The 26891-nt window shown below is 38.8% G+C and overlaps 1 protein-coding gene across 1 annotated transcript in view; it reads left to right on the top strand.

The window, feature by feature from the left end:
• The window catches only part of SVEP1 (sushi, von Willebrand factor type A, EGF and pentraxin domain containing 1), a gene marked incomplete at its 5' end in the record, with an annotated part of 117384 nt that overhangs the window by 50383 nt on the left and 40110 nt on the right, over positions 1-26891 (top strand). The window contains 23 exons of the mRNA XM_084225053.1: positions 273-391; positions 1629-1758; positions 2390-2497; positions 2716-2847; positions 4097-4291; positions 5285-5406; positions 7016-7124; positions 8993-9181; positions 9499-9732; positions 10247-10408; positions 11132-11293; positions 12143-12304; positions 12860-12954; positions 14072-14168; positions 14802-14915; positions 15778-15891; positions 16776-16977; positions 18001-18158; positions 19282-19483; positions 20168-20343; positions 21623-21747; positions 25134-25257; positions 25768-25938. Coding sequence (XP_084081179.1) covers positions 273-391; positions 1629-1758; positions 2390-2497; positions 2716-2847; positions 4097-4291; positions 5285-5406; positions 7016-7124; positions 8993-9181; positions 9499-9732; positions 10247-10408; positions 11132-11293; positions 12143-12304; positions 12860-12954; positions 14072-14168; positions 14802-14915; positions 15778-15891; positions 16776-16977; positions 18001-18158; positions 19282-19483; positions 20168-20343; positions 21623-21747; positions 25134-25257; positions 25768-25938 — 3402 coding nt within the window. The remainder of the gene's footprint in view (positions 1-272; positions 392-1628; positions 1759-2389; positions 2498-2715; positions 2848-4096; positions 4292-5284; positions 5407-7015; positions 7125-8992; positions 9182-9498; positions 9733-10246; positions 10409-11131; positions 11294-12142; positions 12305-12859; positions 12955-14071; positions 14169-14801; positions 14916-15777; positions 15892-16775; positions 16978-18000; positions 18159-19281; positions 19484-20167; positions 20344-21622; positions 21748-25133; positions 25258-25767; positions 25939-26891) is intronic.

Raw genomic sequence — 26891 nt, 5'->3', positions numbered from 1 at the left:
ATTTATTCTTATTCATTACTTGGGGTTTAGTTTTATGTAGAAACCAGAATATCGTTGTAGTCAGTGATAAGCAAAAATACAGCAAAAATCAGTCTTTCCACGTAGAATTTACTCTTCATCTGTGAATCTCTAGGAAAGAATTTCTAAGGGGTAGAGACAAGAATTTTGCAAAAATGCTTACGTTTCTATTCTAGGCAGTACAAAAAAGATGATTATAAGGCTTTACTTCTCTAATACCACATATAAAACCAGATTGTCTTTTTCTGGTTTAGATATTGAAGCGCCTCAGATTCACTGCCCAGACAATATTGAGACTGTGACCCTGGAACATCATAACTCTGCTAATATCAGTTGGCAGGTACCAACAGCTAAGGATAACTCTGGTGAAGAGGCAAGTCAAAATCTGTATCTATTTAACTGGAAGCAATCTGTCTGATTTCAAATAATTTTATGATCCACTAGTATTCCTTTCTTCTGATAAGTGGAAGTTGAAGAAAAACCTCCTAGAAAGTTTGTATCTTGAGAATTCAGCATTTTCTGTCTTGATTAGAGTTATACAGTCACAGAACACTGCATGGAGTATCAGTGTGTAAAACCTCGTATGATTAATTTTGTGGTCAGAAGAAAGAATGTATTCTTGTTTATAATACGAAGACAGCTGCTTTAAAAATGAGCACTTAGAATGTGAAGAAGTTTAATAAACTCGTCTCAGAAGGAAGTAAGCCAGCTCATTAATCTAAAGGGCTAACAAGTACACATTGTGATAAGTAAAAATTAATTTCAGCTTCCTGGGTGAGAAAGAGAAATCTGATTTTCCTGTGCAGGGTTCAGAAATGTGGCCATTGGCTTCTATGCCTGTCAGGGCATCTGGAAATTGAATTACCAGGAAAGCTTGCTCCAGAGCTGTTTCATAAAGAGCAACATTCCCTACAGGCTCAGGCATGATCAAGTTACAGCAACTGAATGTTTTATCAGGAGTCAGCAGAAGAGCACTGGGTCTGTGTGAGCTTTTGATGCAGGAGGTTTTTTTTCGCTAGGAAACTGAGCTATCCCGGTAAAAGAGATTTAAGTTCAGACTTCATTTTCTGTGGCATAGCTATGGTCAGCTCTGCTGACCCAGGGTCATTCACTGAACTGTAGAAGCCAAATGCCATACTGAAGCATCTGTGGGCTATTGACTCATACAGGTGCATAGATTAAAACTGGACGTGTAAGTACTTATGGCCCACAACTGTCTGCTCCACTCCTCTCCCAGGTCTGCTGCCCTTGCAGCTGGAGAACTGTCAGCAGACAAAACAGGTTCTGAGCTGACACAGTGTGCCTTCAGTCCCTCTTGACAAATAAGGGTCACTATGGAATTTTCTTCATGCACAGTGCTGTAATCTGCACCAGGTCAGGGTCAAGATCCTGACTAGGGAAATCCATGTTGCCATAAGGTAGGGCAGATTTAAGAAGGGACATAGAGCACTCTGTTGTAAAGTGTGTCCTCATTACTTTGAGAGGCTATTTCCATTCAGAATGAACAGGCTTGACATTGAAGGATACTATTCTGTCCACATTTTAAAACATGAATATTATGATTAATAACCAGCTTTGGCTTTTAAATAATGAGTGTTTTCCTGTAACAGGTCTCCGTTCACGTTACCCCAGCTTTCATACCGCCATTTCTTCTCCCAATTGGCGAAGTTGACATTACTTACACAGCAACTGATAAGGCGGGCAATGAAGCAAGTTGCACATTCAATGTCAAGGTTATTGGTAAGTGCTGGTCAAAATCACTGGGAAGGCTGTCTATCATGGCTGAAGCCTTCTTATTTGTGCAGAAAGAGACTGTGAGTCAGTGTGGCCTTTATGTGTGCAGTTATAAGCCAAGGAATATTGTCATCTCCATAGAGGCTTTGCATATGTGCAGTTACTGGTTGCAGTGTTCATTTTGGGGTGCATTTTATTCTGCTGTTCTTTTTAACTGCTAAGATTTCTCCTCACACTGGTTTATTTAATGCATTAGCACATTGTCAGTTATTGCCTTCATCATGAATCTCTTTTTAACTTCTTGAAAGTCTTCAACAAAGTTTCCAAAGTTCACACATATTGCACTGATGCAAGTCATTATTCAAGTGTTTCTGTCACACAGTTGTGTTATTCAGGTGTTGTGCAGGGAGTCTAAGGTTTGCTCTGGAGAAGGCAAACACTGCAGAAACCACGAGTTCAGCAGAAGAATTACCCTTACCCATTCACTCAGCATCTTCCAATTGCAGCAACTTCCAAGTGTGCGCCTTTGTTGTATCTTCCAATACAAAATTAAAGCGGCTGCTCTGCTTATAGATGCTATTTGAGTGTGGCAGTAGTTCTGCAAGCTAATGTCATGCCATCCTTTCAAATTCTGCAGATGCAGAACCTCCTGTAGTTGACAGATGCAGATCTCCACCCCCCATGCAAGCAGCAGAGAATGACTACCCAGCGACCTGGGAAGAGCCAGAATTTTCGGACAATTCAGGTGAGAGAGTGCTCCCCAAAACATACACGAGACAGTGGAAGGCTAGAGAGCTCCTGTTCACCCTTGATCCCTTGCAGTTTGAGATTTGATGGGGATCCTTTTTCTTAGTTATTTTTAAATAATTTGGAAGATTTGCTGCCATTTGTCCATTTGTCAAGGTTGGGTATGAGCAACACCTTTCCTGACCGGTGCTTTAGGTTATCTTTTAACTCTTCTAGGTGGTCCACTGACTGTCACTAGGAGTCATGCACCTGGAGATCTCTTCCCCAAAGGAGAGACAACAGTCCAGTACACAGCTGTAGATCCTTCTGGCAACAACAGGACATGTGAGATCCACATTGTCATCAAAGGTGCGTTGTCTTCAAATTCTGGCCAAGACCTGGCATTGTTTTAACTGAATATCATAAAGGATGCAAGATTGCTCCATCTCCTCATTTAGTTAATCCCATTTTATATTCAGGTAACTTGAAGGCAGTCAAAATATTTGTTAGTACTAACAAATTGTTTATGACTGAATCAGCAGTGAATTTCATACTGTAAATTCAAATTACATATAAAAGCATTGAAATTATGATTAATTAAGCAGTAAAACTTATAGTTTTTGCAATACCATGTAAAATGTGTTAACAGGTGTTACATGAATTTTGCTTCAAATCTGTAGTTGAAAGGAATTTTCTGCCAATTTTTCTCTAATTACATAGAAATACTGCAGCAGATGATAAAACACTCCTTAGAGTTTGGAGTATGCCTGTTCCTATAGAGGTACTACTACATTTTGTTTATTGCATAGACATCTCTTCCTCACAGTTCACTTTCTCATTAAAAATAAAAAAAAAATTGGCAGATAAATTATATTAAGAATGAAAAATCTACTTCATATCTGCTTTCCTTTCTATGTCTCAGTTGGACATCTGCATGAAAATATTTGTTAGTGAGAAGAGAATTTAAAATCATGCAGACCGGAATTTTGATTATAGCTTTCAGGAAAGGTAAATTGCAAATGAACGTGCAAGTCTCTGATTTGCTCTAAATCTCAGCAAGAACCAGCCAGTGCTTAGAACTGGCATTGTATCAAGGTCTATACCATCTCAGACTCTTTGTGGTCCAGTGTTTGTGACATAGCATATACAGACATTCACAACTTCCTTCACAGGTGGCCTGAAAAATGAATCATAGCTGAGGTCATGAGGTTATCCTAAGATGATTCTAATGAATTCATAGGTTGTTTTGAGGATCCAGAATGGATAATGTTTAGTTTCAGAATTCAAGATGTAATATCGTTTACTAGAATTCATTGTATAAAGTTTGTGTGAAAATTTAGATTGATGTTTTAAATTAAATAGTTTTTTGTATGTATAGCATTTTTTTTCAAGTCTTCATGTTTCTGGTTTTCTGATTGCAATAGCAGAATTTGAGAATTATTTAGCAGTAGCCTGATCCTGTCCTTATGGATATAGCAAATAATGCTTCCACAAATTTCAACAGAGGCAAGATCAAGTCAATACTAGGTACTTTTGGAAATCCTATCAGTGCTGTTTTCATGCAGGATCATTTATTTCACCATATTAATCAATATATAAATCTTTGTATTTTTCATAGGTTCTCCCTGTGATGTTTCCTTTAAGCCTGTGAATGGTGATTTTGTATGCACATCAGATGAAACAGGAGTTAATTGCACAGTGCACTGTGCAGAGGGTTACAGCTTTTCAGAAGGAACAAGTGAAAACTACTATTGTGCATATGATGATGGTCTCTGGAAGCCTCCTTATTCTCCAGAGTGGCCTAGCTGCTCTTGTAAGTCTTACTAGAATGTATCTGCAACTCATGAAACACTAAATTTAATGAGAAAGCAAATGAAAATATTTTAGAAAATCTGACTTCTATTTATTTCTGTAACAAATATTCTCTGTCTTTTGCCTCTGAATTGTTACAATGATGGTGAAATAATGCTTGGAAGTCTGTAAATATATTTTTTCAGAAGCTGTTTAAATCACAAAAATAGCAGTGAATTTCAATTCCAGGAGTCACTAAATAGCAACGATGGCAAAGCAAACAGGTCAATTGAAACAGTTTGCTAACAAACACTATCAGTGTCTTTTTGATATGTATACAACAGTCTTTGCAATTTACTGATTGAAATGCAGTGTGTGCTGTGCTTACCTATCCAGTTTCCACCAGATTAGAAGAGCTTATGTGTTCTCTTTGAGACCGACACATGCAAAACTTCAGTGGTGGAATTTTGCACATTTAGTGACATTTTTATAATAAATGCATTAGGACAGCATTTGAAGCCAGTCTTGGTACCATGTTGCATCCACTTCCATCAGAGTCAATTTCTTGGTTTCAGCAATAAAGGATCAGTGTTTCAGCTATGAACAAACTAGAGTTATGTTTCAGATCTGTAACTTGGACACTTCAGAACTTGGCTTAATTTCTGGATAAGAATTTTTATATTTAGTCTAGCAGCATTAGTAATTAGACTCTGATATTTATTGCATTCCTCTCAGAAGTTAGCATAGACTTTAGTTGACAGTTCATAGATTTCTTCCATTAAGAAAAAGCTGAAGTAGAAAAGTTACCTGGATTTTAATTTCTTTTAGCTTTTCTATAAATTTCATGCCTGCCAAAGGGTCATATTGTTGACTCAGATGTAAGTGATCCATTTGGATTGCTGATTCAAAGACTGTACTTACGTTCTTGTACTTCAGTTTTAGCTAGATTGTCTTGATTTTAGTTCTGAAACTCTTGCACTGATCAGTAAAAATTAATTTCTTAAACATTTTTCAGTAAATCGTTTTGCAAATCATGGATTCAAGTCCTTTGAAATGCTCTACAAAGCAACACGATGCGATGACAACAGTCTTCTAAACAGCTTTGCTGATGCGTTTCAGAGTGCACTTGGTAAAATGGTAGGTTAGTAAATACTCCTTCCCTTTGTATACTTCTTGAAAAATATTGTTACTTTTTCCAAATAGCTAATTTTCTCGAAGGAAATTGACAGCAGAAGCCTGTAAGTTAAGTATGAGCTTTTTCAGAGGGTAACAAGTTATTTTTAAAAATAAAGATGTTTCACTGGCATTTTAATGTAATTTAGTTTGGTGTCCAGTGTGGACTTGTACAGGTCAGAATCTATGCAAGTATCCAAGATTTTCAGTAGGTTTCCAAAGAGAACCTGTGTAGTTTTGAAACCCCCAATGATTTGTCCCCTCAGTGCTGTTTTTGGAAGTCAGATGCGATCATAAAATAAAAGCATTTTATATAGAATATGTATTATATATAACCAAATTGTATGAATTAACACACATATGTACAAATGCATACATTCCACATTTGGAGTGTACCTCCAGGCACTTAAATCCAGTAGCAGTGATCTGCTCAGGTTTCATGAGTTTCTGAATGAGTTTCACTCATCATTAAGAACTGCACAATACTGAATTTGAAGAGGCCCTGTCTTTCTTCTCTACCATGGCTCTTGCTCTCTACTTCAATATCACAATCTCCCGTGTTAATCCACAAATCTCTCCTTATCTGAGAAGTAGAACCAGCAAAACTTTGAGTTCTGATCCCAGGAGTGGATGTCCAGGCTTAGTGCAACGTCATTTTTCCAGCAGAGAAAACTGGGCATCTACAGGTGTTTTTGCAGAACACAGCCCATATTCTAATTAAAGGTTGTCTACTAACTAAAAAACATGGTTAGCACATACAGTTAATGGGCAAACTCCCGCATCTTTGCAGCTTATGTCAGTAACACTTGTCAAATGGCTGAAAAGTTAGGTGACATGTCTGACAACGTCTAACACTTGGACATAAATGTCTGTTACTCTCTTGCCCTGATTCAGGTTTGTTCTTTCCAGTAGAGAAATTTTGAGTGGTTTTATTTCTGTTTCTTTCCCTGGTACCACCAGGTTCCAGTGCTTGGACCGTTCCTATTGGCAAGTAAAAGATAATAAAAAATGGGTAGTGACCTTTCCAAGCATTTACATCAAAATGCAATAGTCTTGAAAAACATCTGGAAAGGCTGTTTTGAATATGCTTATTCCTATTCCCAAGAAGTTGAAGAAGTAAGGTTTGAAAGCTGGAAAAAAGTTACAGCATTGTTTTAAACCTGACAGAATTATAAGTAACATAGCTGAAAAAAACACAGGTGCTCTATAACTATGAGTTCTCCAGTCCTCTTTGGCAGGGAGAAAAATGCCTGAATTTATTTCTGTATTCTTAGATGTGGCATGCAAGAGTGATTAATTGTAAGAGTAATGAATTGACGTCTTCTCTTAAAAAAATTAAGATCTTCTATAATGAAGAGATTGTACTCATGCAAGTCACCATCTTATTTCCAAGTTGTATCAATAAAACATGGTCTTCTAACAGACCTTACCAGGGTTATAAGAGACGTGAAAGGGGAAATCTAGTGTCACTGACAGAACCAGTACTTTGCATTGTAATTAGAAGTTTTTGTAAGTCTGGGGAGAGGGCTATGTGGTTTTATGTTTTTAAAGTTATTCTTCTTTATGTTGAAAGGTCCCATCATTCTGTAATGATGTTGATGATATTGACTGCAGATTGGAAGATCAGACACAGAAACACTGCTTGGAATATAATTATGATTACGAAAATGGATTTGCCATTGGTAATTATTGATTCCATAGGTTCTTAGCCATCCAGGTTTAAAACAGCATGACTCCTGCCACAATGTCTTTAATGAGATTTTTTTTTAAAGTTACTGTTGTACTCATAAGATAATAAGCAATTACATAAACTGTTTTATAAAAATATTGTGGATATCTTTGATGTCTTGTATTGATGCTGCTTCCTATATAGAGTGGAGTAGAATTTCCTGCGATGCCTTATGGTGGGGAGGGAAAAAAGAGTCCTAGAAACCTGCTTGGTTAGCCTAGAAAAAAGGAACTTCTTAAAAACATACAGTTTAAAACCAAAATACTGAAAAGCTACAATAAATAGATTTGGAGGTTGTAAAGAAAATGGGGAGCATCTGTGATGCCAGTTCAGATTCTCCACAGAATCCACACTGTGTGAAGCTGTACGAGCTTAAATTGGCCTATTTGCTGTGAAAATACTTCCTGCATGCAGGGGCAGATTTTGCACCATGACTGTGGCAATATCAGAGTGAAAGCCATAACCATCCTAGTGGTTGTTCCCACTTTGGTTAACGCCACAGTAAGTATGTTGTCATTTTCAGTCTGTTTCTGAATGGCTTCGTGTCCATGTTGTGCTGTGTTATTCTTGGCCTTTCTGAGTCCCATAGGGGGTGCTGAGAGCAGAAAAGCTGGAAGCGGATAACTTGCACTACCTATCTTAGCAGGAAGCATTTTGGCAGATCTGCATCAGAATCTGTCAAAGGACTGCGTCTCTTTCACAGGTTTATAGTGGAGTTACTTGGTAGAACTTCCTGCTCACCTTTTATAATGCTTCACTCCGGGAGCATTTACTTGTGTTCAGACAGGGCAGGTCTGGACGATCAGTCTGCAGTTGTCATCAGGGTAAGAATGAATGCTGATGACAGCTGGAACTAATCTGCTAAGGCATGTGGAAAAAACACTTACAGACATGGAATGTAGTGTCCTATTCTCTTCTGGTTCATGTCAACCTCTTACCAAAATAACCTTTTTGCTGTTTTTTCAGGAGTTTCTCATAATTTTACACTGTGGAAGCAGGAGAGAACTCTCTTCAAGGCATAAGAGACAGCAGTTTAGAAAATTAGTTGTGAAACACACAATATTAAACTGTGGGGTTAACTTGTCCTAGTTACCACTGTAAACAAAACATAATATTTGTGATGCTAACAGATAATTGGCAGATTTTTTTTTTTCTATCTTTGTATCTTTTAAAAAACAATCTAGATCCATGAAATAGACCACATCCCTCTAGATTTAGTAATCATGAAAAAGTAGATTATGTACAGAAAATATTTTGAAGTCATGTTGGAGTGATGAAGAACATTAGACAGGAGTGAATTTGACTCACTGTGTGTAACAAGAAATGCCTGTCTGGGGGAAATGCACAGATAGGGTGATGCCTTTTCTGAGAGGGCAATTAGAATTGTTCAGCAGTTGTTAGAAGAAGATGCAATGGAGACATGGCATAGAGTATGCTGTCTGTAAGTAGGCAAGAAGTAGAATCAAAGGCAATGTGGAATGTTTGAAGACATTGTTGGCAGATGAGGGTGCAGGTCAGGATTCATGCAAGGCAGAGGAGGAGAAAGAATTGCAAGATGTGACTTTTATAACTAGTTCTTTAAAGCTTTGACTAATTTCAGCAGACTCAGGACCTCTAGGGTATCAGTTAGGAGTAAGATTTTTCATTAGTAAAAATGCAGGTACAGTGGCCACTTGTACACAAATTGTACACTGTCAAAGCCAACACATCATCCAGATAGATTATATAGATTATATTTGAGTTGTACTTAAGAAATAACTAAGGGTGCTTATTTTCCACATGATATTGCTTTTCTTTTTTTTTTTTTTTAATGTCCCACAGGACCTGCTGGCTGGGGAACAGCAAACCACCTGGATTATTCCTATGGTGATTTTGTTGATGCAGTACAAGGAGAAGACTTATCCAAGCATCTCTCTGCCTCTGTAAAAGAAGCCCCTGCTCGGGTCAAAAGGCACAAGCTGAATGTTCCAATGACTGACCAAAAAATCAAGTTAATATTTAACATCACAGGTGAGACAAGTCAAAACACTGAACTACTCTGCTTCCTTCTTTTTAAAAATTGTGTCTAATACATTTAGTAAAACCTCTTCAGCTCACAGAAGCCTGGTGAAGATGCAGATGGCAGTTCCCCAGACACATTTCATGGCAGACCTTCTTCTTGAGGGAAAGATCACACCCTCATTGTCATGGGGAGCTTTGTGCACATGGCCTCCTTTTCACTTTCCACTGACAAGATTTAGTGCTGCACTTTTGATAAGTTCCAGAGCACGCCGGAAGTGCTGACTGCAAAATCTGTGTGTTTTTTGTGTTTGCTGTTTATATTCCAGCTAGCGTGCCACTGCCTGATGAAAGGAATGATACAGTGGAACTGGAAAACCAGAGGCGGCTCCTTAAAACTCTGGAAATGATCACAAACAGGCTGAATAGAACTCTCAATAAGGAACCTATGTATTCTTTTCAGTTTGCATCTGAACTCATTGTAGCTGACACCAACTCACTGGAGACCGAGAAAGCGTTTCTTTTCTGCAGGCCTGGTTCTGTGCTGAGAGGGAGAATGTGTGGTAAGCCAGATACTTGTTTCTTGTGTGTATTTAAAATCCTTTTCCAAAACAAAGTTTTAGAGGATGTTTGCAGAGGGTTACGATTTGACACAGTCCAGGGCTTGTGGTCTCCCATAACAATAAACTGCAAAAATGCTTTGCACAGTTTGACTTCCAAAGGATGTTTATGTTCCTAACCAAGGCCTGTGGAAAAGGGATGCTTTGTACCCAGGATTCCACTCCCAGGGGGAAATCAGGCATATCCTTGCTTGGCCGTACAGAGAAAACAGTGCTTGGTATGCAGTCGTTTAACCCCGTCCTCTGAGTGATGTGAAGCTAAGGTGGATATTGGATTCCATTTCTTGTGTATAATTAAATCTTTGCAGTGTTCCAGAGAGATATCTTCCTACCTGCTGGGGAACAGAGCCACATTTCATAAAAACTTAGTTTGACTATATGGGAACTCCAGGGGCAAGAGAGGTATGTATGATTTTTCACTCTGAGGGAAACTTAGGTTTCCAACATTACATTACAGTTAACTGCCCTTTGGGTACCTATTACTCCCTGGAGCATCTTACCTGTGAAAGCTGCTGGACTGGATCCTATCAAGATGAGGAAGGGCAGCTGGAATGCAAAAGTTGTCCATCTGGTAGCTATACTGAGTATCTACACTCTAGAAGCATCTCCGAGTGCAAAGGTAGGGACTTTTGTCTTATTCAGACAGCCACTTCTGAATTCTTGGTGGCATCCTTTTTGACCCATGGTGGAAGGACTGGAAGGAAGCTAGCATGTGAAACGAGGAGCAGTCCTAATTGCACCTTAATGCATATGCAGAGGGAAATATCTAAGTTTTCATTACTGCTCTACCATGCAGGATGCCCAGGCAGAGGTTCTGAGAAGAGTTGGCCTTTGATGCTTTGTTTCATTTCTATCTTTCGTTTCTGTATTTCATTTCTGTGATTGCATTTTTCAGACACTAATACACTTAAAATAATTCCATTGTCATCCTTGCCAGCCACTTTCGATCCTACCCTGCAGTGCTGAGGCATTGAACAGCACAGAACCACTGTGTGTTCATGACTTCTTCTGAAAAGGAAATAGCTAGTTTGATTTAATTTTTATTGTCTTTATTGCTGTTAGTTTTGTTGATTAAAATGAGTAACTGAGTTGCAGTAAATCATCTGTGAGGCTGATTGCAGAGAATTGACTTGTTAATAATTCATAATTGCACTATCAGTACCCTACCACAACTGTCTTTTTTTTTACTCTTTGTACCCATTAAGTCCTTCAGAGTAGAGTATGCTCCAGAAATAAAATTCCTTGTGATATGTATTGTGATTTTAACATTATTTTCAGAGATCAGGAACCATGTTTCCTGATTGGACATTACTTAAACTTTTTTAACTCTTTTGCCATATAGCTCAGTGCAAGCAGGGAACTTATTCACCTAATGGCCTTGAGACGTGTGAAACATGTCCACTTGGAACATATCAGCCATCATTTGGATCCAGGAATTGCATCTCTTGTCCAGAAAATACATCAACAGTAAAAAGAGGTGCAGTGGATGTCTCAGCTTGTGGAGGTTTGTAACAAAAAGAGTGATGAATTTTTTTTAGACTAAATATTAAAAATGTGTAAATTGTTGTTTAAATATCAGCTAATGTTACCCAGTTCATCTGCCTGAGACTGAATTCCTGTTCTGGTTAAGTATAGACCAAGGAACATTTCCCAGCAAAATGATAGGTGATTTCCTATTACCAATTCCCCTCCTTCTGATTCTTATATAATGAGGAATAAAATGAGATGTGTGATGGGTACCGAAATGAAAATAGAATCTTTTTCCTTACAGAAGAGAAAGGGAATTGTCACTATTATTTCTCCCACATTTCCTGTACAAAAATTCTGAATTTTAACACAGTTTGCTCAGTAATTTTTTCAAAGAAGTTCTCCTCAATTATCTTTGGCAAGCTTTGCCAAAAGAATTCCCAGGGAAATAGTCTGTAAGGATTCAAGGTGCAAAAAAGTCTTGTCTTTGTCCTTACTCCTTCTTGAAGGGGAAGAAAACCAACATCAACTAAAACAAGCAAACAAAAAACAAATTTTAAAAAGCAACCAAACAATAACCAAGGAGAAGGTGTGAGAGATAAAAGGGGAGTTCCATTTACAAGCTGCCTTCAGAGCTGCAAAAGTAGTAAAATTAAATACTTCCCAGATACTGCCATAATCCTTTGAGAACAAGATGGCATCTCACAGAAGATTTTAAAGTACCATTTCCTAGAGTTGTGAATTCCTGGCAGATTTCATCTTGTTCCTTTTAAGTCTAAGAAGACAGTATGACTGGAGAAGAGAAAGTGATAATAAAGAGGTGGAGGGAAGGAAGGTGCATGTGCTAGAGATCAGGTCACTCAAAAAGGTTTCCTTCCTCTTGCAGTACCGTGTCTTGCAGGCGAGTTCTCTCGTACAGGTTTGACACCTTGTTACCCTTGTCCCAGAGACTACTATCAACCAGACCCCGGGAAGTCCTTCTGCTTGTCTTGTCCCTTTTATGGAACAACAACCATTACTGGTGCCAGATCCATCACCGATTGTTCGAGTAAGCCGAGTCATCTCTGCTGCATAGAGTGAATAAGGGGAACATCTAAAAGATAGCCAGAAGTAGTCTTAACAGAAAACATCCCACTTACTCTCTGGACAAATGTTGGACTTTTTGATTTCAAGCAGTGAAGTTCTCAGCTGGTTCTGCCTCCTGCTGTTGCTTCTGGCTTTAAGACTAACTCTGATGCATGTCAAGGCTCAATAAACAGAGTATACATATGCAGTGTTTATGTACATTGCCATGTGTACTATACAAATATGGTATAGAGAGAAATTTATGTGTAAATATACACTAATATGTATATGCATGCATGTAACTGTATATAAAAAGATACGAGATATTTTTATGTGTACACACATGTATGTGTTTTAGAAATGTTTGTCCTTACATATTTTTGTAATGGGTACTGTAAATTTTCTTTTTATTCCCACAAATTCACTTTTTCTAGCATATCTTTAGGCACATTGCTAACATGCAGTTATAATGCCCCCATGGAATAGGGACCTTGTTACACAGTGTTCTTAACAGTGCTTTCATATCTTTACTCTTTAGGTTTTGGCTCTACTTTTTCAGCAGCTGAGGAAAGTATAATGATGGTACCAGCCTTCCCAGAAAATATCAGCAAGCAGTACAAAGTCAGCAGTCAGGTAAGGACAAGTGTTATTTTCCAGTGCTATCTCAAATGAAAGAAAAAGCACTTCATGCAGCAGTAAACAAGTAAGACCTTTTTAACTCTAATTCTTTTGCTGACTTTATTTCCTGAAGAGATGAAAGCAATGGTTAAGAGGGGAACACTCAAACTCTCTTTGTAGTCATAGAAGCACTTTCATTGAACAGAGGAAGTGGCATCACCTGTTGGCAATCATAAATTCTGGTTTTGAAGCCTTCACCTGATGTATTAAATACTTACTGCATTTGTCGAAGAAAAGTAAACTCCATGGAAGAGGTTCAGACAATCTAGAAAAAGTATATTGACTGTGTTCAGTCATCTGAGGACTTCCGTATGCTGAGTTCCAGAAAATGCTACCAGACATCTAAGTCTCAGATGTAAAATCTTGAGTTTACATGTTGTAACACAGATACACTTTAGAGGAGGCAATGTGTGAGTACCCTCTCTGAAATACAAGTGAAGCTATTCTGGTGACAATGTTTGCTGGAGATGCCTCCTTGCCCCCACCCTCTCACCTCTAGTCTATAACTCTTCACAAGACTGCTTTGATTGAATTGGAATTTGGAATTGTGTAAAAAGGAGCAAAGTTGACTTGTGACAAACTTGGCCTGAACCATTATATAACACAGGGACAGGAGACAAATTGATCTCCTATGGTTTTACTTGACCATTTGCTTAAGGGCTTCGATGAATTCAGGTTTGCAAGAGCAGGAGAAATAATGCCACCTGGTGAAATTCCCTGCCAGCCGCCTGATGGCCAGTAGCAGGAAGTGATGGCTGATGTAGAGGGACACAAAGTGGAGAACTTGCATATAAATGTAGTTTAATATAAGCTGTGAATCATAGCTCAGACAGTTTTGAGGAGATTTTGTTAAGTAAAATGTAATTTTAAAATAATATTTAGATTTGCAGTATTTTTCAGTTGGAAAAAACCCACAAACGGTTAGCATGCTGGGAAGACAGAGGAGGAGCTAGAAGCTAAAGCTGGTGACTTTTTTATCCTATCTTTCCAAAGTGACTAGTGGGGTATAGGGTTTAAAACTAGAGTACTGTGTGCCAGCTTTGCTGTAAATGTATCATTTGTACCTTGGCAGGTCTTTCATGAGTGTTTTCTGGAACCATGCCACAATAATGGGACATGCAAGCAATTGGGAAGTGGATATATTTGCATATGCCCACTTGGATATACAGGTAAAAAACTGGGAAGCAGGTGAAGTAGCTACAACTTCATAATGCCCTTAAAATGAGGAAGTTTTAAGGAGCAGAGCGTTTCAGTATAGCCTAACTAATTGGAATATTCATCACATGTTTAAAATATATAAAAAATGGATACTTCTTCATATCCTTGCTGAATTATGTTGTGTTTTGCAGAAAAGGTTTTGAATGGGATTTCTTTTAATGGAATTGGTGGATGTGAAAATCCTATCACTTGGCAATATTTATGATTAACAACAGCTAGAAATTTGCAGTCTTGTCAGCTAGTTCCACGTGTACAGAGTCTGTACTTGTCTTCGGTGTTAGCAACCCGGTTGCTTCAAATCAAAGAGATGTCTTATAATTCAGCTGTTATCAAGAAGTTACTTTTGACTGCCCCTCTCTGAAGCCAATCAGCCAATCGGTTGCCCAGTGTGCATCACACCTTTCTAACAACATTTGTCTCAGGTCTGTGTTAAAGCACCACCTAATGAAAAGATAATAAACCTGAATGTCTGCTAATGTAGGCAATTAATCATGATTTCCTAAATTAGGTAGTCATGGCATCCATTTTTCTGAAGAATTTTAAATTTCGTCTTTCAATTCTAAGTCCTTTATTTTGCATTCTAGGCTTGAAATGTGAAACACAAGTTGATGAGTGTAAATCATCTCCTTGTCAAAACAATGGACTATGCAAAGATGGCATTGGGACCTTTGTTTGCCACTGTCAACCAGGCTATTCAGGTAAATTGTTTCACTTCATAGCTCTTCTTCAGACAGGCTTGGTTTCTGTGCCAAGTGAGTAGCACAAAGCACAAGTGCTGTGTCATTCCACATCCAGTTATAACAGGAAAACAATATGATCTGCAGGTTAGAGTAAGGTTCTGCTATATGTGAATAGGTTTTAAAATAAAAGGGCAACCATCCAAGGCCTGGGTGTGGGAGTGTGTGTGTCTGTGTGCGTGCATGTATCCTTCTCCTTTGTGACATTTCTGGTCTGAAAAGAGGAATAAGGTTTAGGGAATTAGTAAATACTAACAGAAGAAGTGCTTGAGAGACTAGACACAGCATTTATGCAGTTGCTTTACTGCAGCCTTAGGAATAAGTACTGGACTTTTGATTATATTTTTTCTCAGTATTTTTAACTGTCATCAGCATGCAGGTTGAAGGTATTGAAATTTGCAGGGAAACTAGCACAGTCGAATAGCTGGCCAAAACAGCACCTGATTTCTAAATATGGGAAATAAACTACGGAGGAGATGATTTTGTGTGATCAAAAAAAAGGTGTTGTGTTTTCCATTAGAAATGGTCTCCCTCACCCTTCATGTTTATGACTATACATCTATCAACATCAGCATTAGCTGGATGGGTTTAAAATGTTATAAGGATACACAGTGGACGTTGCATAGATGTTGATCCCCACATCTAAATAACACAGATTATCTCTGGAGCTGTTTCAGTCGTGCAGTCAATCACGTAATTTTGTCTCTCGGTAACCTTTGTCATGCTCGCGGTACGGTTTTCTTCTGCTGTCCACATCCAGACACTGCAGCATACAGTTTGTGACTGTGTTGTGATCATGCCTTGTAATCCTTGGTGTTCAAAGGTCTCTTGTGTGAGGAAGACATAAATGAATGTAACTCCAGTCCATGTTTGAATGGAGCCCGCTGTGTTGATGGCAAGAATGGTTACCACTGCACGTGTGCAAAAGGGTTCACAGGTACACCTTGTTCTCTCTAAGTCAGCTTTTACTCTTTCTGACCAAAAAATGTGCATTCCTACCCTACCCAAAGTATTTCCATCCCACTGCTATATAGCAATATATATAATATATTACATGTTGATATGAATGTAAGTTATGGATGTTCTTTGGGTTCAGTCTAATCTCTCAGACTCTCCGTAGTGTAAACGTGACTTCAGAAGGATTTACTAAGTGCTAGATCTTCAGTTACTAATTTTGCCATGAACTTTCTGTGTGATGTTAAGAAACGAATAATAGCATTCTAATGGGTTCAAATCATTGTTTTAAATTTTGTTTAAATAAAAATATTTTAACAGTAGAAAAAATGGTCTATATTAAAACTACTCTCCAATCCCATAGTCTGCTTTCACAGATTTCTATAACAAATACACGTATCTGTTGATTATCATGTTGCCAAAAAGCTCCACTATAAAATCGCATGCAATTTCAGTGCCTGTGACATAGGGCCTCTTTCACATCATAAATCACAGAGTCACGTGTTTCACATCTCTCCTTAGAGTGAGAGTTTCAGCCAAATGTCTTTTATACTAGGTTTTCGTTAGTTGTGCAGAATAGTTTCTCAGGTGATTTCCTGGTTCACCCCAAATTAGTCACGTTTAAATTTGACAGTTTGCTATTTCAGTATGTTATTTCTGTAACAGTTAAGATGGTTCCCATAATTCTTCTGTGTTTACTTAACCTCTGTTAACAGAGTAAATTCCAAACCTGCATGGCTACTCTGATGTTTGCTTTTTCTCAGAAGATCAGCTACACCCTTTAAAAAACAGAAATGGGTTAATAATCTCTTTCTTAAGTTAATTCAATCTAGAGCTGTTACTTTGTTGGGGTTTTTTTTCCCTCAGGTGATCACTGTGAAAGGGAGATGAATGAATGCCTTTCCAACCCATGCCATAATAGGGCTGTTTGTGAAGATCGAGTTGGAAGTTTCTCGTGCAAATGTCTCCCGGGTTTTACTGGTGTCTTGTGTGAAAGAAACATTGATGAGTGCCTCAGCAGACCCTGTAGGAATGGAGCTACATGCAGAGATGGTATCAACAGCTTCAGGTGAAAAACAGATGATTGATGTAATATAATGTGGAAAGTCAGACATATTGAGGTGCCTCAGCCTTCTCAGATTTCATCAAGCGTACATTAGCAGCCTGATCCAAAATAAGTGGTCCCTTTATAAAGAAGGAGATCTTAAAAGACAAGAAAATATATCCTAGTGTCTTGACTCTTAAAAATTCCAAGGAAAACAGCAAAAGAAAATATGCAGAGTTTCAAATGTAAGCATGGTAGGACTGCATGGTTTTAATATTGATCTTCCAAAAGATGTCCATTTTTCCAAACTTCAGGGGCTTCTCTTGCCTTCCACTGGAATAATACACGATGTCCAATTATGTACTGGCAATACTACATTTCTATAGCTTGCAAAGACAGGGATAGCTGTACATATTGAGTTTATAGAAGTTAAAATACGAACCCCAGTGGAAACTTCCAGCTATTTTATTTTATGATTTAGGGTATCTTAACTCAGATGAGAAGCTAAAAATGCCATCAGAAGTGTCCTATCCTAGATCACTGTATAGGTAGATGGGCCAGCTGTTAATGTCTGTGTTTGGTTTAGTCTTTCGCTCCCAAAAGCCCCAGGAGTTTTGGTGCCTTTCAAGCACCTTGTTCTTCCAAGTATAAAAGGTGTTGGTGTCTTTATACTGGCTTGGTTTTCCCTATATATAAAGGTGGCTATCTGAAAAGTTGAATACCTCTCATCATTAATGCTGTGTATGTAAGAGGTATGTTTTACTCATGGAAGTGCAATGGTTATGTCTCCCAATTTCCTATAAAGAAATGCAGGCTGTTTAAATATTGTATTGTCCCTGTCTAGACGTGTTATTATGCAGCTAATAGAGTACAAGCATGCTTAAGAGGAATGACCAAAAAAAAATTCCATTATTTATGTAGTATATAATCTGTTGTTTTTTTTAGTATTGTATTATATACTATTCTCATTGGCAGATCTGGCCTCATAGCCATAATTCTTTGTTATGACGGCTGTCACCTTTGAAGTGTGCTTCTCTTCCTCCATAGGTGTCTGTGTGTGACAGGGTACACAGGACAGAACTGTGAAGTGAACATCAATGACTGTGCCTCCAGTCCCTGCCTAAACCAAGCCACCTGTGTGGATGCCTTGAACTCGTACGTTTGTAAATGTCCCCCTGGCTTTACAGGCAGCAGGTGTGAAACAGGTACACAGGACTAAGTCTCAGAAAAAGGTGGCTTGACTAAGTCTCTGTGCAAGATTTTCACTGGCTGGGCTGATTTCATACAGCTTCCCCAGAAAGTAGCTAGGATGGTGGGACTGTGAGAGGATGAGTGAAGCCTGTGTGACTGCAGCATTAATAAGTGTAATTGCAGACAAGTAACAGCATGTGTCTGAGTAATTTCTCTTTTCTAAGGCATGGTTCTAGCTTTTTAATACTCTGTAGGTCTATTGAATTTAATTTGTATTTGCCCTGTGTATCTGAGTTAAGTAGATCTTTCTGTTTCTTGTATTTTGTGTAGGGCTTTGTATCACAGGTTGGAGATTAGTAAGGGGTAGTCTTAGCTTCAAAAGTCCTAAAGGCATCAAGTTCCCTGCAGGCAAAAGAGTATCAAGTTTGCTGTGGACCGGTGGCATGGGTCACACCCATAGCACAACTGCCTGGGGGATACTGGAGACCACAAGGCTCAAAGTCCTCTCCCTGAAAATTATAAAGTAGCCAGTTAATCTTTAAACAGAAGCCATGTTGATTTCACAAAGACAGTGGAAGACATTTACACCTGCCATCCTTGCCATCCTATGTCAGAGTTAAACACCCACCTTTCAGGAGAGCTCCACTTGATAACATGACATCCTTGTAAAGCATGCCACTGTGCATTGAACAGTAGCACAGAAGTGCTGTCCCATACTAAGCAGTGTATTTCAGGTAAGTCCAAAAGAGGAAAAATCTTGGGTTGTTTTTGGTTTTTTCTTCAAAGCTTGATTATATGGAACCAGGTGATTATATTTCTTTATGTTGTTGGATGGTAGATAGTAGACAGATATGTCAGTGATAGAGGACAGAGAAGAAAGGCTCATGTTCATGTTATTCCTAGATAATCAGTGTCTCTTGTGGATATTTCTCTTCAAGCACTGTATTTTAGCCTTGGAAAGCTCTGTATGCTGACTGATGTTGGACTACCAAAAGTTCTTTCTACCTCTATTCAAGTTAGTGGATAATTTTTGTAGCAGGACTGCATTCCACTTTATTGCATTTGCTTAGATTTCATTGGATTCTCTTTCCATGTTTGTGTGACTGTTGTTCTGAATAGTCTTTGTCTTCATTGCAGAACAGTCCTCTGGTTTCAATCTTGATTTTGAAGTCTCTGGTATCTATGGATATGTCATGCTTGATGGTATTTTACCATCTCTTGGTGACATCACCTGTACATTCTGGATGAAATCCACTGACACCACAAACTATGGGACTCCCATTTCTTATGCAGTAGAAAATGGAAGTGATAATGCATTTCTTCTGACTGATTACAATGGGTAAATCACAGTTTTGCTTTTCTATAGCTTACAGATGTCTCGGATTGCTAAAGGAAATGTAGAACATAAGTTTGAATGTAAGCTTTGCCTACTTCAGTGTAGAAAAATCTGCATCCAAACTCCCTTGCCAGAGTTGTCTCTGTTTTGTTTTTCTTCATGCTTTGTTTCCATCACTTTTTGCTCTATAGAAGAGTAATGGCAAGAGAGCTGTGAATTTAGAGAACTTTTTTTTTTTTCTGTACTGCATTCACATCTTTTCTTAATGGCTCATTGAGACAATGAGTGGAACAAATGGAGCTCAGCACTCAAAGTACTTCTGGCATGATTCTAAAAGCAGAGTATGACTTGCACTTTTACAAAAGCAGAGTGTGACTTGTACTGTGACTCCAAACTCAACAGGAAAATTTAAGAACCCCACTCTGCAGCCATGACTTGAGCCTTAATATTTTGTTACAAAGCATGTCACTTATTTCACCATGCTTTGCATATGATAACCAACTTCCAAGTGCTCTGGGAGAGAGATATCATCAATGATGATCTTTCAAGAGAGATTTCTCACATGATAGTTATTACATGCCTGTTATCTTGTTAGTCAAATAACATTTCTTTGAGTCATGGGGGACAGACTATGCTTTTAAAGTAGCTGCATGCAGCTGAGTATGCCTATGTCTTCCTTGCCTGCAGCTGGGTTCTTTATGTGAATGGGAAAGAGAAGATAACAGACTGTCCTTCAGTGAACGATGGTAACTGGCACCACATTGCGGTGACGTGGACGTGCAGGGATGGGGCGTGGAAGGTGTACATCGATGGAAAACTGTCCGATGGAGGCAGCGGGCTCTCTGTTGGATCAAAAATCCCTGGTATGCTCTATTTATACTATACCACATCTGTTGCCTTCATTCTGGTTTTATTGCAGAATATGCAAGAAAGTGTTTAGGTGTTTTTAGTATATATTCACGTTTTCAGCATGTCTGAAAAGCTCATGTTTGCTGTTCTTTTTTCGTGAGGACAGTTTCCCCCACTCAGCACTGCTGAAGACAAAATGCACATCTCTAGGGTATATTGGTAGGTAGATTGTTTTATGGGCAACACAGTTTAGTCCACAGAGGAGCCTGTGCAGGGCTGGACCTGGGATGGCTTTGTGAGAGTGTCTCACTCAACAAAATAAAGTTTATCTGGCATTTCCCTTACACGTGTGTTCAGGGTTTATTGACTTAGCCTTTTCCTGTTCTTTTCAGGCATATATTTGAACTTATGTTTGTATTTTTTTCTAGCAAAGTGGGGTTTGCTATTTCATTGTTTCCTGTGATCAGTCATCTATTGAGTAATATCAGAGGGCATAAAAAGCAGTGTCTTCAGCATTAAAGAGCTATGAAAAGACTGGTATTATTTGGCTACAAAGAGGTTTTGTTTTGGTACTGTTTGCGTACTGCCACCACCCAAATTTACATAAAATTTCAAAATACTATTTTATTTAAATAAAAAATACAGTATTAAAGCTTTTGACCCTCACATTTGCCTCTGTCTTTCCCATTTAAATTTGAGTTCTCTCCAGAGATAAGACCTAAGGAAGTATGTGGTCTCCATTATTTTTTAACCTTGTCCACATACCCTATGATGTAGAAGATGCATGTCCACATGTTAATAGACAAGGTGAATAAATTTAACTTGTGTGCCATGTCTCAGAGCATTCACTACCCTCAGTGTGCTTCTGAGGGTATGAAATCCCATTTGAGCTGTATGACTTGGTAAGCTTTTGTTTAAAGCAGGAAGTGTAAGTTGGTATTGTAAAATGGGCCCCACCTGCTCAAAACTGCATTTTTTGTTGCTGTATGTTATGCTTCAAATACTGACTTAAAAGTGATCTCTTTCAGCCAGTATCATTCCTGAAGCATTCCATGATTTCTGCTCCCCTATGTATCTGACAATCACTTCCAAATTGCTATGTTGACCTATCTCAGTCTAACATAAGGCCTACCGTAGTTTTGCTGATAGAGTTTGTTGAAAGTGGCTGGTCTTCACTGCAAAATCTGAGTAGCATAGGGCAGCAAAATTTTTGTTTTGCTTAGTTTTTAATCTTCTTATGGGATCCCTCCTGTAAGGCTTTGTTTCCTACCCATCTTCAACTTCTGAGTTTAGGTGGTGGTGCACTTGTGCTGGGTCAAGAGCAAGACCAAAAAGGAGAAGGATTCAACCCAGCTGAATCTTTTGTGGGCTCCATCAGCCAGCTCAACATATGGGACTATGTACTTTCTCCACAGCAGGTAAGTCCTGAGTGCAGTGTTTGAGCAGAGGGCTCTGAACCTAGGATGAACATTTGAGAAGGCACTCTAGGTTAGCATATTGGGTAGACTCCTACTCCCACAGAAGTCAGTGGGGACCAGATGGAGTTCTGGCTTAGGGTAATAAGCTTAGTGTAGTTAGTAAAGTAGCTTTAAGCAGAACTAAGTCTGGTAAAATCAACACTGAGTCACCTTCTATTTTAATTAAGCCTTTCTGTGGTATGTGGCTTCAATACAGGAAGGAAATCATACATAAACATTAACAGTACTGCTAGAAGAGAGAGAAATCCAGTGAAATAAGAAAAGTGTTTGTTTTACAGACTACATAGAGTTTCCTCATTCTGCTGTTAAAACTTCATAGAGGAGACATCACAATTTCAGTCAATGCATTAGACACTGAAAAATCTGAGCTATATAGTTCCAGAAAAAGTCTAAAAGGGCAAGATAACTGAATATGGAGTTACACCTAATCAGGTACCTAAAATAAAAGCTTGGCAGCACCAAATTTCCACTGAGTTAAATAAATAAAGACTGAAAGATGTCTGCAAGGACAGTAATTCCTCGACTTTTCTGGGAGCCAAGCTTCAGTGCTCAATTATCCTCAAGTGGAATTGGTTTCTCTATGCCTAGTTGGGACCTCCCTCTTCCATTTATGACTACTGCTTTGGTCTTCCACCATATGCTGCTGTACAAGCCTGTCTGTACCTGATCATCTCCCCAAGCACACGAGGCTGCTGAGAGATGTCCCCATAGCTGTTTCTGCTCTAAGCTGAACCAAGCTCTCCTCCCAGGGCAAATATTCCACCCCACCTCTGAGCTTGCTCCAACTCGTCAATGTCTTTCTTGCTGTGAATAACCTGAAATGGAATGCAGTGCTTCAGATGTGATCTAATAAGCACTGAGAAAGAATAATCATTTCCTTGGTTTTCTGATGGTAACCCTATTCACACAGCCAAGGATGCTGTTGGTCCTCAATATTTGCACAGTGCACAGCTGGCCAGTACTCAGCTCACTGCCTGCCAGAGCCCCTAAGTTCTTTTCCACAGAGTTCTTTTCCTGGTCTTGGCTTTCCTTGCCTATATTGTTCAGATTTTTTTTCCTTCCCATTTTAACTTGTTTAATTTTTGAAGTCTGGGTTGGCCCTTTGCTCCGGCCTGTCAAAGTGCCTATGTATGCAACTCTGTCCTTGAGCACACTGACTGGTTATGTTATCACCAGCTTGATATTATCTGCAAACTGGAGGACAGGTCTCCATCACTGCTTCCTGCTCATTATTCAGTATACTCAGTAGTTCGGTCCTCAAGGTCAGAAGCATTAAACTCTTGATACACTTGAACAACAAAGACAAATGTTTAAAGTTAGAGGCATTTCTTTGAGGAAGAATCTTTGGATTACAAAGTTTTGCTTTTCTCCTGATTTTTCTTAAATTTGCATCCCTAATTGGTGGTTTATAGCTGTTTGCTGTCCATGATCCAAACAAGAAATAATAACGTGAATAGAAAAAAAAGTAAAGCAGAATCTTTGCTTCCAGCATCCATATGTCTCCTCTGTTTATTTCTCTGGTTTTTTACTACTTTGGCTCTCTAACAGGTATAAAACTACCCAACTATCTGCTACAGTTCTTGGCTTTTAGGGTCACCAACTGTTGCATTGCCAATCAGATCTTCAAGTTTTTGTTCACTAGCTGTTTTGAAGCTGATAAGCATACATGTGATTTTACAGGGCACGCTGGTGAAGAGTTTAAAGTGCAACTTTCTGAAACTTTCTTAGTAGTTGCCCCTGTTTAATGACAGGTCTGATTGAATTCCCACTTGCTTCAGATGCAACAGAGTTAGGACAAGGAAGAAAATCCTGCCATTCTTTATAGTATCCATACTGCTCATCTGAAAAGACAGATGTAACACCACCCTGGAAGCTGAGCCAAGCTTCCTATACAATTTTTACCTCATTCATTTCAGAGCTTGGAATAGTAAAGTACTATTGTAATCTGTTATCATTAGGTTTGTTCTGGCCAGCTGGAACTATTCATTAAGTCTTCACTTTCTATTCTCAGCCATAAAGGAAAGCAGGGTGACAGAATATGTTGCTTAGTGAATAAAGGATGGTGGAATCTAGTCTTTAAGATTTTTTTATTTCATGCTTTGGTTGCTTACTCACTTGCACATTAATTTTGTATAGGTTAGCTGTCACTCTGGTAGCTTTGTTGTTGAATAGACAGCAACAGAAATATGAGTAGTGCACAGGGAACTGTGAGGTCCTTTCTGGCCCTCCATTCTCCATCATATGGCTGATTCCCAAACTTGGTTTTCCTACACTGGAAATCTTTTCTTGCAGATTCCTTGCAATTTGTTTGCAGCCTTTGGCCTAAGCAGTTTCCATTGGCACAGATTGCTGAAATGAGAACTTTGAAATGGCCTCAGAATAAACAGAGAACATTGGTTCCTTCTCCAGCTATACTGATTCTAGAAAAGTCCAGCTGACTGCTAAAAGTCCAGTCTGCCTCAATGAGTTCAGAGTAGGGACAAAATGAGAACAAATCACTCCAAAGTTCATAATGTGCCTTTCCTTCTCACAAGGGCAGACACTGCAGAAAATTATTCTTGGTAGTTGATTTTATCTCCTGGAAACTTTACAGAAGGCAATCACCCATCTGAGAAAACTTTTCCATCAGAGACATATGATCAGATCTTCTCTCAAGAGACTAATCTGCTGTTGGTCTAATAGTGTGTTCCTTTGTTCCTCCTGTACTTAGATGGCCTGTACAATTCCTGTTTCTATACTCCATTATTTATGTCCCTGTCCTGCTTTGGTTGGGCCTTGCCTACAGTGTTTTGGAGAGTCTAGTTAATTCAGTTCACAAAACTTCTGTTCTGGAAAAAATTAATTGCCTTATTAAGCTTCTCCTTTTTGTGTTTCTGTCCCTTATGTGTGGTGCAGTGCTAGCAGTTTTCAGAATGCAGATCTTGAACATTAAGTTCCTTTTGGCTCCTATTTGACATTTTCTGCAAATAGATAAGTGTTCTCTTCAAGTTGCAGCCTTATTACTGTCTTTTTCTGTGACGTAGATGTGTTCTTCTTTTACACTAACAAATGCAATTTTGTCTCAAGAACTGTGTTCAATACCTTGTTTGTATGTCAAGTAGTCCTTTAGGTAGTGACTCAGCATGAACTGTCCATATCTAGATGGCTTATAAGAACAGAATAATAAGTACTTCAGCCAGGAACCTCTTGTGCTAGAAAAGATGAGCATTACTCCCTTAAGGATCTGTTCTAGTGTTGCATACACGCATGAAAGGAATATTTTTTTTTAATATTCTTTTCCTACACTGTCCTTAAACATCACCTAACCAACTGTTTTAAATCCATAGGTAGAGTCTCTGGCTACATCCTGTCCAGAAGAACTGCAAAAAGGAAATGTACTAGCCTGGCCAGATTTCCTGCCAGGAGTTGTTGGAAGAGTGAAGATAGATTACAAGAGTATATTTTGTGCTGGTTAGAACTTTACTTCCTAGAACCCATTTTTTTCTGAGCAACACTATAAGACTCTTTTATGGGGTCAACTAGCTAACTTGCAGCCTTTGCTCTACTAACATTGAACATTTGACAGTTAGAACATGCAGTCCTTCATTCTTCAAATTCCAGGGGTTTGTAACAAAAGTTCATTGAAATCTCTGACAAAAATTTACTGCTTCCTGAATTGAGATGGGAAAAGAGTGAAGATGGTAGTGGATCAGAAAAAAAAAAATTCCTGCCTTTTATTCTAATAATCATTGTATGGTATTAAAATACCTGCCGCCTCCTTGCTTCTTTATCTGTAGATTCCTTTTCTGATTTTATATGTTGATGATTCTCAAAACCCTTTGGACCCAAGTGGGATGTAGCATGCATAACATTTCCAAAAGATTTTTCCTGGGTAAACTTACATGCTATCAATCACATAACCAGTTTGTTCATTTCAGCACACAGCTGTACTCTTACTGAATGTGTATATTCTGTTCACAGACTGTCCGTCTTTGCAAGGATCCATACCACATCTGCGGGCCTCTTCTGCTGATTTGAAGCCAGGGTCAAAAGTCAGCCTTTCCTGTGACCCAGGATTCCAGATAGTGGGAAACTCTGTTCAACACTGCCTTAACCAGGGACAGTGGACACGGCCTTTTCCCCGATGTGAAAGTGAGTTGTCTCAGTGAGCTGGCAGGATTAGGAAACCCTGGTGTTTATTCGGATCCTATCACTATTCATGGCCTGGGGTTTTTTTGCAGCTGTCATGCACTTGAATCCATCCAGTTACAGCGTATACATACATGCTTAAAACTGAACTCGTGTTTTGCTGAGCAGAAATTGTATCATGACCCTGTTCTTACGTGTTTTTCAGTCAGTTTCTAATATCCATGGCTGTTAGAGAAATTAGTCCATTTGGATCAGCAATCTGGCACTTTCCTCCCCAGTGGCATTAGGAGTGTGGAAGATGCACAGGAGATGCTAAAATATCTCTGTAATTTTTAGATGTCACTGATAATGTCTGGTTTGACGTAGAAGCCTTGACTTGAGTAAGTTATGAACTAATTTCTTTATAGGCAGCATATATTTCTCTTAGGACTTGGAAGTACTCCAAGATTTACAGGATTTCTTCAAAGAAACTGAGCTGTATGCATTCAGGCTCCCAAGTTTCTTTTGATTATAAGATTCCTGCTCCTGCTTTCTCCTTTCCTTTGGTCCTCCTCTGTTGTGACTGCACACAAGACTGCTGTTGCTTGTGTTGGAGCTGATTGCATTTTTAATTTCAGCGGAATAGTAAATTAGCTCCAGAAGTAGACATTGCATAATCCTAGAATTTAAGGAATTTAGGAAATAATCAAATTTGTTTAAATTACCTTTAAAATAGTTTGATCTAAATTTTAATGTCTTCCTCTTTATTCAGTTACTTGTAGCAAAAGTCTCATCTTCTGTGTAAACAACAGCATGCCCATGAGGATTTACCCAAAAGCAAGTCCTGCTGGGCAGAAGGAAAGCTCACTGGCAGAGACAGCTTTGCACTTTCTTGTGTGTGAGCTGTGACAACCACGAGAATCCTGTTAGTGTTTCTGATTTCTCTGCATTGGGCCGAGCAGTTTTACCTGCTGAGC

This window comes from Fringilla coelebs (genome assembly GCF_963513975.1).
Source record: "Fringilla coelebs genome assembly, chromosome: Z".
NCBI lineage: Eukaryota > Metazoa > Chordata > Aves > Passeriformes > Fringillidae > Fringilla > Fringilla coelebs.
This window is presented reverse-complemented; position numbering and strand designations above follow the sequence as displayed.